General features: G+C 46.9%; 1 protein-coding gene across 1 annotated transcript in view; it reads right to left on the bottom strand.

The window, feature by feature from the left end:
• The window catches only part of stab1 (stabilin 1), a 298,755-nt gene that overhangs the window by 58,821 nt on the left and 222,595 nt on the right, over positions 1 to 17,339 (bottom strand). Inside the window, exons 49-51 of the mRNA XM_086001826.1 lie at positions 13,169 to 13,306; positions 7,534 to 7,593; positions 2,680 to 2,856 (exon numbers count right to left, since the gene is read on the bottom strand). Coding sequence (XP_085857952.1) covers positions 2,680 to 2,856; positions 7,534 to 7,593; positions 13,169 to 13,306 — 375 coding nt within the window. The remainder of the gene's footprint in view (positions 1 to 2,679; positions 2,857 to 7,533; positions 7,594 to 13,168; positions 13,307 to 17,339) is intronic.

The raw sequence follows: 17,339 nt of genomic DNA, 5'->3' as shown, positions 1-17,339 counted from the left end.
AGTATCCCGTAAACCTTCTTAACCACCTTATCTACCTATCCTGCTACCTTCAGGGCTTTGTGGACATGCACTCCAAGGTCCCTCTGATACTCTGCACTTCTCAGTGTCCTACCATTTATTGTGTATTCCCTTGCCTTGTTAGCCCTCCCCAAATGCATTACCTCACACTTCTCCAATTGAATTCCATTTGCCACTGTTCTGCCCACCTGACCAGTCCATTGCTATCTTCCTGCAGTCTGCAGCTTTCTTCTTCATTATCAAGCACATGGCCAATTTTTGTATCATCTGCAAACTTCTTAATCATACTTCCTACATTCAAGTCCAAATCATTGATATATACAGGAAACTTTCGATTAACTGGCCCCTAAATAACCGGAAATGTCGGTTAACCGGCAAAATTCAGGAGTCGGTTCAGGTAACTTTTATTACTTGCACAGCAACAAATGGAGGAAGGTAAGGGTTTGGCTGCAGCTGTTGCTAAGCTACAGGGACGCTTGCAACTTGTGGACATTGTTCTGAAGCTGTTGCAACAGGGTTTGTTGCTTTATATGGAGCTCTAAGGTCCGTATCTTTTACTATAGTGTTCGGTTATCTGGAATTGTTGATGAACCGGCACCACATCGGTCCCATCCGTGCCGGATACCAGAAAGTTTCCTGTATTACAAAAAGCAAAGGATCCAATACTGAGCCCTGCGGAACCCCACTGGAAACAGCCTTCCAGTCACAAAAACATCCTTCGACTTTACCCTCTTTTTCCTGCTTCTGAGCCAATTTTAGATCCAACTTGCCACTTTGCCTTGGATCCCATGGGCTTTTACTTTCGTGACCAGTCTGCCATACGGGACCTTATCAAAAGCCTTGCTAAAATCCACATAGACTACATCAAACGCACTACCCTCATCGACCCTCCTTGTTACCGCCTCAAAAAATTAAATCAAGTTAGTCAGACACGGCCTTCTCTTAACAAATCCATGCTGACTGTCCCTGATTAATCCGTGTCTTTCTAAATGAAGATTTATCCTGTCGCTCAGAATTTTTCCAATAATTTTCCCACCACCGAGGTTAGGCTGACTGGCCTGTAATTACTCGGTCTATCCCTTTCTCCCTTTTTAAACAACGGTACCATGATAGCAGTCTTCCAGTCCTCCTGCACCACACCTGTAGCCAGAGAGGATTGGAAAATGATGGGCAGAGCCTATGCCTTTTCCTCTCTTACTTCTCTTAACAGTCTGGGATACATTTCATTCGTACCTGGGGATTTATCCACTTTCAAAGATGCTAAACCCCTTAATACTTTCTTTCACTATGTTTATTTCATCTAATATTTCACATTCCTCCTCCCTGATTGCAATGTCTGCATCGTCCCTCTCTTTTGTGAAAACAGATGCAAAGTATTAATTAAGAACCATACCCATGTCTCTGCCTCCACACACAGGTTACCTTTATGGTCCCTAATAGGTCTTACTCTTACTTTAGTTATCTTCTTGCTCTTAATGTATTTATAAAACATCTTTGGGTTTTCCTTGATTTTACTTGCCAATATTTTTTCATGCCCTCTCTTTGCTTTCCTAATTTCCTTTTTAATTTCACCCCTGCACTTTCTATACTCCTCTAGGGTTTCTGCAGTATTGAGCCCTCGGTATCTGACATAAGCTTCCCTTTTTTTCTTTATCCTACCCTGTATGCCCCTTGACATCCAGGGAGTTCTAGATTTGTTAGTCCCTCTCCAGAGACTTGAGCGCAAAAATCTAGGCTGACACTCCAGTGCAGTATTGAGGGAGTGCTGCACTGTCAGAGGTGATGTCTTTCGGATGAGATGTTAAACCGAGGCCCTGTCTGCTCTCTAAGATGGATGTAAAAGATCCTATGACACTATTTTGAAGAAGAGCAGGGGAGTTCTCCCCGGTGTCCTGGCCAATATTTATCCCTCAATCAACATCACTGAAACGGATTATCTGGTCGTTATCACATTGCTGTCTGTGGTGCTGTCTGCTGGGTGCAAATTGGCTGCCGTGTTTCCTACATTACAACAGTGACTACACTTCAAAAAGTACTTCATTGGCTGTAAAGCGCTTTGGGATGCCCTGAGGTCATGAAAGGCGCTATCTAAAGGCAAGTCTTTCTTTTTTTCTCATTTCATATCCCTCTTATACAGGAAGCCACTGAGGCATAGTACAGTAAAGAAATTTGTAGGGTGGGGTGTGGGTAAACTCCTCCACTCTGCTGCAATTACCAAGCTCCCTGGGCAGGCAGATGCCCGAGATGTGCCCTTTTTGTGCATGCTCCCATCAGCTATATTTAAAGAAGGTGAACTCCCTCGACCCCACATACCCTGGCAGGATCAAAAGCGAAGATCACCAATAGGCGGAACCCAAAGCTGGTGCCAGGATGCGACCCTGTTGATGATTGGCTCTAGTCTGCTTTAGTATCAGAGCCAATGCCATCCTCCCATTCAAGGACACAATTGTAACATTTTAATTATGATACCATTTCTATTTTGAGCAACATGGTCTAGCCAATAAACTGGGTAGCTTCAACGCAGTTCATATTAAGCTGAAACAGAAAACGGTTCTGTGTGAAACATACAGTCATAATCATCTTTACAATTGGCCAGTACTTTCTGAAGAAATCACAGCCCTTATCAAGGATACACGATACACAATCACAGTTCTTAAATACCTTTGAATCCCTGATCATGTGGAATTTTAGGTATGCCACAAGGTTGTGTCTGTTCTCATTACTATAAAGCCAATCCTGTCTCGCTTTAGGAAGAGAATTAAATGCGTCATCTGTTGGCCACAACATTGTGAATGGCCTGTGGATTGGATCTTCTAGTAGAGGTAACAGGTTTGTTTCCTGTGAAAATTGAATTTTTAAGTTACTTTTCTGTATTTATAAAAAAAAAATACACTTCCAAAATAGATTCAGGGAGAACTATCTTTTATATTGATAAAAATTTGGGGTCTGCCTTAGATATTCTCTCAGTCAGTTTGTGACTCCTGTAAGTGGCCCTTACATCTTATGTTCAGGAGTGCACCTGTACCGCCCAATATCATATGATAGCGTAACCTGGAGGCATAACATCCGGAAACCCTTATAATCTGAACCAGATATTGTGTCTTTCATGCGTGACTCCGGGGTTGGTGGGATCAGGATTTGGGGCAGGATAGTGAAGGGAATCCAGGCCACCGAGTCAAAGAATGTTGCCTCAAAGAAACATGGAATTCATCCCACGAAGTCTGCCAAGCATTTTCCTGGACGAGATAGCTACTTTTTCAAGCAACTATCTAATTCCTTTTTAAAACTATTGACAAATTTCACATTCTACCCACCCACTGTGTAAATAAATATTTTCTAACCTCCCCTTTAATTGTTTTTGGGATAATCTTTAATTTGTGCCCTACCACAACCTCTTCTCATGTACTGACTTAATTGGCTGCACTCCCACGCCCAAGATTTCCTGATCACTTAAGTAGAAGAGCAGAAAATCCCAACCCCTGTAATACAGCCTTAGGGTCTCACTGTGGGACGAGGAGAGATAGCAAAGAGCCAGCAACGACAGAAGTAGAGAAGTAGCAGTGGTGGGGAGGTGGGGGGGGGGGGAGAAATTGGATAACCCCCAAAAACGGGAATGGGAATCACGGTACGCGATTAACCCACACCCATACCCGCGCTGCAAGCAGCACATTAAATTTGTGCTGCTTGCTCTTTTAAAGGATTTCTGTGTGCAGCTAGCGCTCCCCGCGCTGTTCATTGGCTACACGCATCAGCAGGGGGCCCAATATCGTGAGTGCCCAGCACTATTTAAAGGCAGCCTGCACCTCATAAGGGGGAGGCACATTGTAGTTGCAAGAAGTGGTGGGAGTTTTTCAGAAGTCTATCTGGGCTCTGATACTTTGAGCAATGGCTGAACATGCGAGAGAGCAAACACCAAGGTTTTGGTCGCCTTATCTGAGGAAGGGTGTTCTTGCCATGGAGGGAGTTCAGTGAAGATTCACCAGGCTGATACCTGGGATGGCAGGAATGACGTATGAGGAGAGATTGGGTCGATTGGGCTTATACTCGCTGGAGTTTAGAAGAATGAGAGGGGATCTCATTGAAACTTATAAAATTCTGACAGGACTGGACAGACTAGATGCAGGAAGGATGTTCCTGATGGTCGGGGAGTCCAGAACCAGGGGTCACAGTCTAAGGATAAGGGGTAAGCCATTTAGGACAGAAATGAGGAGGAATTTCTTCACCCAGAGAGTGGTGAACCTGTGGAATTCTCTACCACAGAAGGCAGTAGAGGCCAGTTCATTAAATATATTCAAGAAGGAGTTGGATATATTTCTTAAGGCTAAAGGGATCAAGGGGTATGGGGAGAAAGCAGGGACAGGGTACTGAATTTGGATGATCAGCCATGATCGCATTGAATGTCGGGGCAGGCTCGAGGGGCCAAATGGCCTACTCCTGCTCCTATCTTCTATGTTTCTATGTTTTCAGATGCTGAACTGGAGGTCTTGGTCAAAGAGGTGGAAAGATGGAGAACCATCCTCTATCCACAGAGGGGCCAGAGGCCCTCCAGACACCTGCTTATGAGACAGTGGGAAGAAGTAGCGGTGGAGGTTAATGACAGGAGTGTTGCTCCAAGGACATGGATGCAGTGGAAGAAGAAGTTTAACGATCTGACACGAGTTGTCAAGGTGAGTGAATTCATCTTCAAATGGCATATCCTACCAACTACCCCACTAGCCTCATCCACTGCTCAATTCACTACACCCCCATCACCCACCTACCAACAATCCCTATCAATCGGTACTCAACCCGAAAATTCATATGCTTTACCTCACCCTCACACACTTAGCACTGTTGCAAGCCTCGCACCCAAAACTCACAGCTCGCGCACACTGGCAGCTATTCAACCATGACAGCCACATCACCCAAACATATTGCAGGACACTCACTGACACACTTCCCTCTTTCTTGCAGGAGAAGGTGGTGCATAACAGCAGGCAACAGGAAAGAACTGGAGGAGGACAAGCGCGCCTGCATGTTTTAACCCCCATGGAGGAGACAGTGCTGGCCATCATGGGAAGGGGCAGTGCTGAGGCCGTGGTCACTGGCAGGGCTGGAGGGATTGATGATGAGGGTATCTGCATACCTAAACCTCCTTCTCTCTCATCCCACAATCTCTTCTGACTCAAAAGCTGCAGATGGTGTAAATATGCATCTCTGACTTTCTCCTCTCTCCTCACTACCTTTGTGGGATGAATTGCATGTTTCTTTGAAGTAACAAGCTTTTCCATTTCAGATATCCAAAACTGGAACCTTCCCAGTCAGAGGAGGAAGAGGAAGAAGACAGTGAAGATGAAGAGACACCGTCACTCGATCGTACACTCACAGCCACCAGCTCAGAGACAGGCACTGCGTGTATTTTAGAGGTTAGGGTAGAGGAGGGATCTGCACGTGGTGACATCAGGCATAAGTGTGCAGGAGCCAGGACAGGGGGAAAGGATAGAGTGTGTTGGAGGGCAAGGTTGCACACTAGTTCTGCTGCAGAGGACTCAGATGAGGACTTTGATGGCCTAAGAAGGCTGTTCGGTGTACCTAACCAAATGCTTGGTGCACTGGAAAGTCTGCCAGAAAGCCTGCACTCAATGTCAAGGAGCTTGGAGGAGTCCAGCACCAACTTGGCACAGGACTTTGTGCAGAGCTTGGAGCCCATCCTTTCCAAAATGGAATGGGTGGTCACCTCCATCAGCACACCTGTGGAGTCCACCATGATGCAGCGTCTGATGGCCGATGTCACAGCTTCCATTGCAGCACAAACAGCTTCCAGCAAAGATCTGAGTGCTGCAGTGCAAGCTCAGACTGCTGCCATCATGACTCTGTTCAAAGGGGCTTCCAGGGCATCACACCAGTCCATCAATCTGTTCTCCAACGGAGCAGTAGGATTGCTGAGGTGCCGCCCCAGGAGAGTGGCAATGGCTCCAAGGAGCACGAACCTGCTGTCCTCTCTCAGGGTGACAGCATTCGGCCTCCCACCCCTGCCATTCCGCCAGTGCCCTTGCTGTTGACTGTTAGCCAGCCAGCCCAGGCTGCTGCAGCCCAGGCCGAGATGGTGCATTTTGAAGCCATGTCCTCTAGGCGCAGAGCTGCTCGAGGTCACTGTCCAAGGCCATTTGCAGTCTCCTCAAATGAAAATGTGCAGCCTTCCTCCACCCATGCTGTAGCACCTCGTAGGAGCCCTAGGAGAGGCAAAAGCACATGGAAGACAGTTCTGATGAAGGGTCAGAAGGCCTGAAACATTAACCTGATCTTCCTCTCACCACAGATTCTGCCTGACCTGCTGAGTGTTTCCAGCTTTTGTTTCAGATTTGCAGTATCTGCAGTTTTTGACCTTCTGCCTCCATAATTGTCTGCCTCCCCTGCCTGAGAGTCAGAGAAATTCTCTGGGAGGTGAGGCTATTCTGGTCTCCTTGGAATGTGAAAGTCAGCACAGGAAATAGTACCACAGCAGAAAAACAAAAATTTACATAAGCATCTTAGCAATGAAGTGCCTTTCGCTCAATAAATGAGAATATTAATACAGAGCAAATAGGATTATGTAAATTTGTACATCGCACAGTTGTAAAACAAATTTTATTTACAACAACTCTTCTTTTATTGGCTATCAGTTTACTCGGAGCTGCTTCAGCTCTGCTGCTGTAAATTTTCCGGGTTTGCATCGTAATTCCGGCAAAGTTACGGCAGCGGAGAAGTGGGAGCAGCTCCGAGAAATTCTCAGCCACTGACACTGCCCCTCCGGAGTTTTATTTACACACATTCACTATCGTCCATTAAAATTTAAATTAGTGGGGGTGGGGGGGATCCGTTAATGCAGTTGGGAAGCCCGTGTCCCACTCCAGCCACACCGGGCCTTGTTGGTGCTGACGAGGGCGGTCCCCAAAAGAAACCAGCTGCCTATTGCCCCCAACCATCTCTGCCCTGTTGCATCACGTTCCCATGCCAGAAAATCCTGCCAGCACTGAACAGGGAGTCAGCGACCTCCTAACCCATTAATTCCAGCTTCCGTGCTCGCTTCCCCCACCCCCTCAGCACTCCCGGCACGTCATGGGCTCTGAATGGCAGAAAAACATTCAAATGAGCTGGTGTCACGTAATGTTTGCCTACGTGACAACCGTGACCACACTTCAAATGTACTTAATTGGCTGTGGAGCGCTTTGGGACGTCCTGGGGATCTGTCAAGGTGCTGTACAAATGCAAGTTCTTTCTTGCTGTCCAATCGTTTTGGGTGCACCCTTTGCACCACTTCCACACTGCAGCCCCAATGTTCCCTCAATTTTTTGGAGGTGCGCGATCCCTTTAACTGGCTGGGCGGCCCATTCAAATTTTCGCCCATGCGCGGTTTCTTGCATTGGAAAGCCGGTAAGTGGACTGCGCGGGACCTTAACAGGAACGATGCGTAGCACCCCCTCGCTATAGTGTAACCGCTGGCTGAGCAGAAGCAGCACCACCAGAAATCCGTTAGTATTAAAGAAAATGTCCTACCTTAATCAAAGTACTAAAAATCTTGTATCCATTATCACTTGCAACTGTGGTGATATTGCGCTGCGAATAAAGAATTCAAGCACAAGATATACGTGAAAGTTTGTTCCAAAAACCTAAGACAAAATAATGACTCTGATCCTGAAACCATCCGTATTGTGCCTTTTACATTGGTCCAGAATACATAACAAGTTATTTTAAATGAATCAGTAACATATGGAAATGTGCTAGCTTTTTTTCCCCCCAACCTGCCTCTTCTCTCCTGAAGGCACTGAATTTGACTGGGATACAGTTTCACACGAGGCAGCAGCTCTCTGGTACCTTGCCTAAGTGACCACTTTTCCTGTGTGACCCCAGACGGTGAATTCGGCAGGCCATTCTACCCTGAAGGTTATGACAGCCAAGCCTAATCCTGTTTTTAAAGAAAATGTGTTCTCAGGGGTAGGCGACGGTGGCAAGGCCCGATTTATTGCCCGACCCTACTTGCCCTGAGAAGGCAGCGATGGGCCTTTTCCTTGAGGGATTGTTTTTCTTCACAACTGTGTGGCTTGCTAGGCCACTTCAGAGAGCATCAAGAGTCAGCCAGGCAATGTGGGACAGGATTCACGTGTAGCACAGACCAGGTAGGCTGGCGGGTTCCCTTCCCCGAAGGACACTGGAGAACCAACTGAATTTTTACGACAGCTTATGTGACCATTTATCTGGTCCCTGGATAGCAATCGGGAATGGGAACTTATCTTTTTTCTCCATAGCACCAGGGCACTGACGCCAATGGTAACGTACTTCACTGCTGACCCATCTTAGATTAGCCCACAGACTGCGAATCAACTGGGAACTTCATGTCGGTGTGGCTGCTTTTTAACAGATTATTGTATCAACGCTCTTAATGTAGGTCAACAAACAGACTAAATATGAATTTTCTTTGCCCACGCTTCCATCTACTTCTTACTCTTGCCCCAATCTCCAGCTGTGTCTCATCTCCCTGGTGACAATTAACTACATTGATTCACTATCTAATTGTAAGTTGCTCTTTTAGTAAAGGGACAATGGATGCTTTCAGGGATTATGCTAGTTTTTTTTTTCTGAATATATAAACACAGTTTATCGCTATTTTGACAAGGAACATAACAACAGAATGTTTTATTCAGTTCTTTTTTACCCCAATTGACCAGCATTCTATGTGGATAGACTGGAGAAGCTGGGGTTGTTCTCCTTAGAGCAGAGAAGGTTGAGATGAGATTCGATAGAGGTGTTCAAAATCATGAGGGGTCTGGACAGAGTAGATAGAGAGAAACCGTTCCCATTGGCAGAAGGGTCGAGAACCAGAGGACACTGATTCAAGGTGATTGGCAGAAGATCCAGATTGGCAGAAGATCCAAAGGCGACACGAGGAAAAACTTTTTCACTCAGCGAATGGTTATGATCTGGAATGCACTGCCTGAAAGGGTGGCCGAGGCAGATTCAATAGTGGCTTTCAAAAGTGAATTGGATAAGAACCTGAAGGAAAAAAAATTGCATGGCTACGGGGAAAGGGCGGGGGCGTGGGACTAGCTGAAGTGCTCTTGCAAGAGAGCAGGCATGGGCTCGACAGGCTGAATGGCCTCCTTCTGTGCTGTAACCATTCTATGATTCACGCGGAAGCCTTAACTGTGAGCACTGCTAGGCTATTCATTCAAGGGGCATCATAGCTGAGCCAATCCTATCCTCGCCTTTGCAAACTGTCAGTAAAGGGCACCGGACAGGAATCAGGAGCGGGAATCCCGGCTGCTATTTCCTTCCCTGCCTAGGAACACTGAGGCCAAGTGTAATCCTCCCTACTGCTGATTCAACCTGGAACCTTCCAGATCTGTACTCCGTTACTGACTGGATGAACTCACTGGGCACATGCGTTTCATAAAACTATAACATTGGCCTGGATTTTGCGGTGGTAATGATGGTGGAACTGTCAGCGTTCGCCGTCATTGCTCCTCTGAAAGTGACAGCAACTTCTGGAGCCAGCGCATGCGCAGATAAACACGGAAATCCAGAAGTTGCTGTCAGTCATTCCCTGCTCTGCCACAGGTTGTGCTGTGGAGTGCCCCAGAGCCGGCAGTCAATTCAAATCACAGTTCCTGACAAAGGGCTGGATTTTGTCACTGGGGGGCGGGCTGGGGGCGCGTCAGGTGGTCGGCGTGTCAGGACCCCGCCTCCGATGTGAGGCGGGACAAAAGTGCGATTTTGCCCTAATTGGGCACTTGATTTCCAGCGTGTGGAAACCCCTGGCCCAATGAGTCTTTTGATACTGAAACTTGCCTCCGATGACGTCATCTATGCAGCTGGATTTAAGGCCTGCAAGCAGCCTTGGTTCCTTTTCAGCCATACAACTTTATCAACATACTTCTGAGGGATTCCTACTGCAACTATGTCCAGCGCCAGACCAAAGTGTGCACCCAGATTCAATGAGGCCTCCCTCCAAGCCCTGGTGGAAGGATCAAGAGCAAACAAGGAAGTGCTCTTTCCTTCCTCAGGGAGGAAAAAGCCTCCACAACAGACCAAAGCTGTGTGGCTGCAAGTGGCACAGGAGGTGAATGCCATTTCAATGTGCAGCAGAACCTGGCTGCAGTGCAGAAAGAGGTTTCATGACCTTCTCTGCACAGGAAAAGTGAGTATTCCATCCCCATGACCCTTAATCTGATCCCCATCGCCTCTCATCACCAGCACTCTGCTTTGTCAACCTCTTCCTCCACATCCCACTTCACCCTTACACCCCTGCACCCTTACCCATTCCCTCTCTCTGTATGTTCACATTCACTTAACTATTCGACTATGCAGCCCTCACACTCCCTATCACTGTGATGCTATGACAACAACTTACAACAACCAGGGAGGGCCCTTGGTCTTGGCACCTCACTCCATCTTTGTGTCCTTCTAAGCATCTATGCTATGGGTTCTCGATACTCACTCCTTCATTCTCACTCAAACTCCACTTGTGTCCCTCTTTGCAGGAAAAGAGAGCCCACAATAAGAGGGAGAGGGCGAGGATAGGAGGAGGGCCACCCTCAATAGCCCAGCTCACCACTGCAGAGGAGGCGGCCCTGGAGATCGTGGGAGTGGAGGAGGATGCGCAAGTGGGGGACGGACAGACGGGCACATCAGAGCAAGCTGGTGACAGAATAGTTTTTTTATCTCTCTCATTGACATTGCATGAGTCACTAATAATGAATCTGATGCTCTAACAGATTGACTTATGATCATCTGCACAATTCAATGTGCATGCAACGTTTATCTCACATGTCTAACTCTTTTCTTTACTCCCCCACAGGACCAGTGACAGCCCCCCTCCCCACTGTCCAGGAGGAACAGCCCGAGCCCCCAGACTCCTCAGAGGAAGCTGCAACCTCTGAGGATGTAGCGTCAGCAGAATTAAGCGCACCCAGCACCAGCGCAGACACTCACACCTCGGTGGGACCTTCGAGAGACAGAGTAGAGTTGTCAACTGGTGTGTCACAGCTCACAGGTGAGCATCAGCAGATGGTGGAGACAGGGACAGCAGTGGAGATCCTTGTCGGAGGGTGCAGGACTCTCCCAGTTCGGCTCCGCTGCATGTCGACCCTGTGCCTCCGGGTCCATCCAGAAGGGGAGCACTGCTGGAGCTCCAGGAACAGGTGCAGGAGTCTCTGGCAGGTTTTATCACCAGGGTTGCTGCGAGTGCGGAGCGAATGGAGGAGTCAATCGCTAACATGAGCAGAGACTTTGTGGAGGCATTGGCGCATGAACGGATCACCACGGAAAGGATGGCAACCTCCGTGGAAAGGATGGCCACGGTAGAGGAGAGGATGGCTACGGCCATGGAGGAGATAAGTCGCCAGAGTGTTGAAAACATGGTCATTGTTCAGAATAGACTGACATCTCTTGAGGAGCGATGGTCAACTATTGAGCAGAGAAACCAGACCTTCATGGAATACCACTGGAGTAGGACTTCCAGTGCAGAAACAGGTCCTCCTGGACCCCCTGAAGTGCAGCAAGGTGCTGTCAAGCCACTTGCTAGCTCTAAAGTGGGGCTGACCCATGAGAGGGATGTTGGTGGCAGAGAATAAGGAAGTGGGGGCTCCTCTCCAAGCGCTCACACGACCATGCCACTGCAGAGCCCTCGGTCAGAGCCCCACCAGAGTCCTCACTCAACTGAGATGGGCGTCTCAGCCCCTGCACAGCCGCAGGAGCAGCCGACTGTTGCCGAGCCCTCACAGGCTTGCAACCCCAGAGGACGCCCGCCAAAGGCATCGAGACAGGAGCAGCAAGAAAGTGAGCAAGGGGCCTCCACATCTGCTGAAGCCACAGGGGAAGCACCACGTAGGAGCACGCGTAAGAGGAAGATAAAGCACAAGTAGTCCCAAAGGTAGTCACTTGGGTGTTCTGTTCTGTTTATTTTTGAAATGCCATCCGTTGATTGTTGTGATAAAAAATTGTGATGGCAAATTGTTGAAGTTGTGGCCTGTGTCATTTCACAAATGGGACTTCCACATTGAGGGCTTAGAGCGACTTGCAATTGTCAGTATGGTGGCCAGAGTGATAGGAATCCGCAGGTTCTTGGCCATTGTCGATGCTCTGGTAAGAAGGTGTGAGGCAAAAGTGTTTGATTGGCCAGGCTAAGCAAATCTGGCCAAGATGAGTGCGTCCCTTCCATCCTGGGCAGCAATGTGCTCGCATGCTGCTGCCGCTGGTTGATGTGCCTCCGCAAGCTGCTCGTTGTCGCTCTCCTCCTTCTCCTCCTCCTCCCCCTCCTCCTCATCTGAGGAGGCTATGCAATGAGCCACTTGTACCTCAGGCACAGCAGACCACGACGATTCTGGAGACCCTGGCTGCGGGATGGAAACGGGGTCTGAAACCCTGATTCTGGGAAAATTGCTCAGAGGCGGGCTGGAGGCAGGGTCGGATCCACCCGCCATTTTTTGTGATTTTTAACACCTCACACACCTCCAATCCCGCCTCCTCGGGCCTGGCAAAATCGAGCTCAAATACTTTTCCTATTACGCTGGAATATCGCTGTTAAACCCCACTGAAAAAGTTAAGCCTTATTGAAAGAAGTGTAACTGGGTTTTTGATGGTGTATTGACTGCTGAACAACTGTTCTGGCCCTGAAAAACTAATTTTATATTTGTGGAAAGTCACATTTTTCCATTAATAAGAATTACATGGCTTTTAATATAAAATAAGTTTTTTTTAAGTTTGTTTATGATATTTCAGCTTCTACCTTAATCCTATGTGTATGTCCCAATCTTTATTTCGCTCTCTGTAAAAATTTTTAAAGGAAATTATAATCTGTGCATTTTTTACTTCCTGGTTTGCTGTCTGTGAGAATTTTTCAATGTGATTGGCTGTTTAGCCTGCTCGATGACATCACTGTTGCTGGACTCTGGAGATTCGCTTGCTTTGGCACCAGACTCAAACTAAGGTCGGGAGAGCTGAAATTCATGCCACAGAGATCGCTAGATCTTTGTGGGCAGCTTTCTTCGAGATCAGCAGCGAGCGCCATCGCTTTGCCGCTGACCAGAAATTCTGGGCCCAGTTATGTTCAAAAGGAGTGAAGAAAGATAGATTTTGCAGCACTAAAATATGATCCATAAAACATGATGTATTTTCAGATTTCCTTGTAACCTACCAGAGATCGAGTGAATAATCGCTTGTTCGACATCAAATTGAATGGAACTAAGACTTTGTTGATGTAATGGACAATCCCGTTTGATGCAATGTAGTCAGTGCTGATGATTTGTGCATCTCCATTCAAGTAAATTGCATTCTATTTTAAAAAGATAAAAATAATATACTTTTTAAAATGGTATCACACTCCAGTAAACTGCAGTTAAACAATTGAAATCCACACATCATTTTTTTCATCTTCCCATATTTGCCCAGCATCCTTGGTTGACAGGGCACCATGGTCTAGCACACAGGCATCCCCATGGATACACCAGTGCCTTTCCTTGATCAGCCTCTCTGATTGAGTGCAGCTGCAGCAAAGAGTCATCCTTAGAGTCCTCTGCAGTTAGCCTCAGGCCAGGCTAACAGTCTGAAGTAGAGGGGAATGCAATTTATTCTTTGGATTAGAGACAAGTGGAAGATATTCCAGGGGCTGGATTTTCATGCGGAAGTCGGGTTGGAGGCGGGACTACAACTTTCGGGGTTGTAGTCCCGCCTCCATCGAGATGCGGCCAATCCACGCAATTTAAACTTGATTGACCTCGTTGAGCCCGCCCAGCGGGCTCAGCAGGCCAATTAAGGGCCACCCGGCAACAGGTGACGTCACAGACTGAAATTTCATCTGCCAAGACGTTTTGACAGATGAAATATCAGCGTTTCACAGCTGTTTGAAGCTGTCAAACACTGACAGTCTTACTTCTAACATGAGTCCTTCTCCACAGACTCCGTTAGAAATCTCTCCTGCACAGAAAGCTGTGTTAAACTTTTGACAGATCGCAGCCATTCTGCTTTCTGTGCCGGTGAGATGAGGGACTCCCTGAACCTAAAGGAAGGAAGGCTGAAAAGGTAAGAAAATGTATGTAAAACTTATTTAATCACTTTAGACACACCAAACACACTTACCTTTGCACTCATGCACACATCACTCACCTGAACACCGACATCTCGACCCCTCCAAGCCCTTCAACCCGACGGCTCGACTCCTCCAACTTGGCGTGGTTTGGAGCCATCGGGAATCCTACAGTTCAAGCTTAAAAATAGGGATTAGGCTAAATCTGCCTGTTAACTACCTGTTAACAGGCAGTTAATTGGTACTAATCCCCTCCCGCCTCAGGGAGGTGGGTCCCAGTGCGGGGCGGGTACCCGCCTCCTTTGAAACTGGCATGGAGGCGGGTTGGGGGCGGGATGTGGTCGGGACCCCCGATTTCGGGAATTTAATCCCCTGCACGCCTCCAAACCCGACTCCACGGCACGCTGAAAATCGAGCCCCCTGTTTGTAAAAAGAATGGGTGTCATACATAAATTCTAGATGATGTGGACATATCTAAAAGTGAGTTGAAAGGGATCTGGGGCAATGGCGGATCTGGTACTTAACACAAATCATCACTGTGAATTAGCAATAAACATATTGAATTATATTGTTAATAAAGCAATGGAGTAGGGGGCTATCGTGCTTAAACTGTATAATGCACTGATCAGGCCACACCTTCAGCCTTCAGTCCTGTGTCCACTTCTGGTCACCAAGCCACAAAGAGAACATTGAGGCCACGAAGGTGGTGCAGAGTTGCGAGGAGATCCCCAGCATCAGAGGATCATATAATGAGGAAAGACTGGAAAAATCAGCACTGTTTAGCCTTGAAAGGAGGCAACAAAAAAAGGACCTTACAGAGGTGTAAAAGTAAATAAGCCAAAACCGAACTATTGCTTCAAGGTAAGCTGGGACAGTAAAACAAGGAGGCATAGGCTAAGGTAGGTAAAAGGTCACGCAAAGATTGATCAACACTGGGAATACTTCTGCAGGTAGTGGAGGCAAAAATAAAACCTTAGATTAGTTCAAGATCCATTTAGATGGCATGCTGGGGTACTAGAAGTTTTTTTTTCTAATTGTATGAGCTAAGATGGAATGAAAGACCTCCCTCATCTATATTTATCTGCAATCTTGTGATGTTGAGAAAGTAGCAAATGCGCTTTGAGCTAAGTGGCTCTTGCTGCTTTCCCTGTACCATCAAACTGTTAGCCAGTGACTCTCACCCTGCCATCTCTGAATGCAGTGAGATATTCTTGGGACCAAGCAAAATTTGATCATAAAGGGGTTTTATCTGAACAGTAATGAATTAAAAGATAATCCTCAATTTCTCTTAACATTGTCTTTGTTGTGCTGTTAGACTTAAATACCATGTGACAAGGCATAACTGCGGAGAGGATAAATATCGGGAAGGGCTGTGTAGTGGCGCTTCTTAGTTTCCAAACAGGCAGGCCACTGAGCTGTGGGGCCTTTAACAACGAGTAGACGCGTGTCGAAATAAAACGTTCCCAAACGTAGCTTTGTCTTTTAAACTGTTTACTATAACACTTAACAAACGGAATTACAAAGCAAACACATATAAACGAACACGGTCAAAAACTGTACTGCTCCAAACCTCACAGCTTCTGCCTCTTTCACCACGTGCAGTTTAAACTGTAAAATGGCTGCACCCATGTGTGGCTTAGGGACTGTTCCATTGTGGCAAGAATGAAGGGGGTGTCGGACTATACTACTGGAGCAAGAAAATAGGGGGTTTCTTAATACAATAAGTCGGTCAGGTAAATTAACTGTATTATGCCATTTAGCCACTATTTTAAAGTATTTTCTTAAGCTTTTATGGCTCTTACATTCCGGCCCCTAATTGACTAGGCACATGAAGCATATCAATTACTCAAACATTCTTAAGAGTCATAAACTAATGAGTTCAACATATTTACAATATAAATGTCCACTTTTTTCGTTCAGGAACCTTTCACGCTACTTCTTGTAGCAGGCAGAGCTTTGTGATCGGTCTTTCCAGGGTCGTGTAACCGTCTGCAAACAATGCATTCAGAGAGTACTTTTCTTATTACGGAATTAGCTCCTGGAATCCAGTATCTTTGTCTTAGCTTCGCAAGCACGTGATTCCTCCCACTGTGTCCAATACTCTGGTGTATATGCTGAAGAATGAGAGTAGCAACCCGGAGGTCCTTAGAAAGGATAGCAGGATGCTTGGCCTCCTCTGGCATAGCAGATTTGTTTAGTCTCCCTCCCACCCTCAGTACTCCATCTTGCAGTGTAGGGTCCAGCTTGTAGATATGACTACCTTTCTTGATTGGAGTATTTCGCTGTAGAGCTTCGATTTCTTCTGGGTATCTTTGTCTTTGACTGAAGCGAACTATCTCCTTCTCAGCCTTGGCCAAATCCTCCACGGTCAATGAATTCTTGCCCAATGTGGTCTTGTGCTGATGCATGTACTGCTGTAGAAGCATTCTCTGCTTATCAGGGTTACTTTCAGACTGACTGATAGTGGCTCGGTACTCTTTTCTCTTACCACTCAGGTGTAGCAGCAACTCTTTCAACCTTAGAAACCATGCAACTGCTTTCCTCAACTGGTGCCATCCTGAGAAATGGTTAACAAGCTTGTTCACTGTGTCGAAGTTCTCTTTCGTATTTATGAGATTTACTGTGACTGATCTCTTGACTTCGACGTCATCTTCAGCAATCTGACTTGGCATATCTGGTCTTTCTGGCCATGATCTCTCTGTTTCCAGCAGATAACTTGGGCCTTGTATCCAAGTTTCGCTCCTCGTGAAGTTTTCAGCCTTCAATCCCCGTGAGGCTTGATCTGCTGGGTTTAATGAGGTGTTTACATACCTCCATTGAGATGGTTGTGTAGCTTCTCTAATGGATGAGATTCTGTTTGCTACGAAGGTCTTGAAGCGTATCTTCTCATTCTCTATATACTTCAGCACCGTCGTGCTATCCGTCCAGAAGACAGATTCTTCTAATGGGAGCTGTAACTCTTTACGCATCACCTGGTCAACTTTAACTGCGACAACCGCTGCCGTCAATTCCAGTCTCGGGATGGTGACCTGCTTCAGCGGAGCCACCCTGGATTTCCCCATGAGGAAGGCACAATGTTTCTGGCCCTGTTGATTTGTCAGCAAGAGGTAAGTAGCCGTGCCATAGCCGTCCTCACTGGCGTCCGAGAAATGATGTAGTTGAGCCGTCCTTGTAACTCCAAAACTCGCGGGCTTGATGCATCTACTGACGTTGAAGCTAGAAAGTTGTTGCAAATCTGTCAGCCATCTGTGCCATCTCTGAGCTTGACCTTCTGGGATATCTT

Source organism: Somniosus microcephalus, chromosome 11 (genome assembly GCF_052327205.1).
Source record: "Somniosus microcephalus isolate GS21.2 chromosome 11, FLI_Smic_1.0, whole genome shotgun sequence".
Taxonomy (NCBI): domain Eukaryota; kingdom Metazoa; phylum Chordata; class Chondrichthyes; order Squaliformes; family Somniosidae; genus Somniosus; species Somniosus microcephalus.
This window is presented reverse-complemented; position numbering and strand designations above follow the sequence as displayed.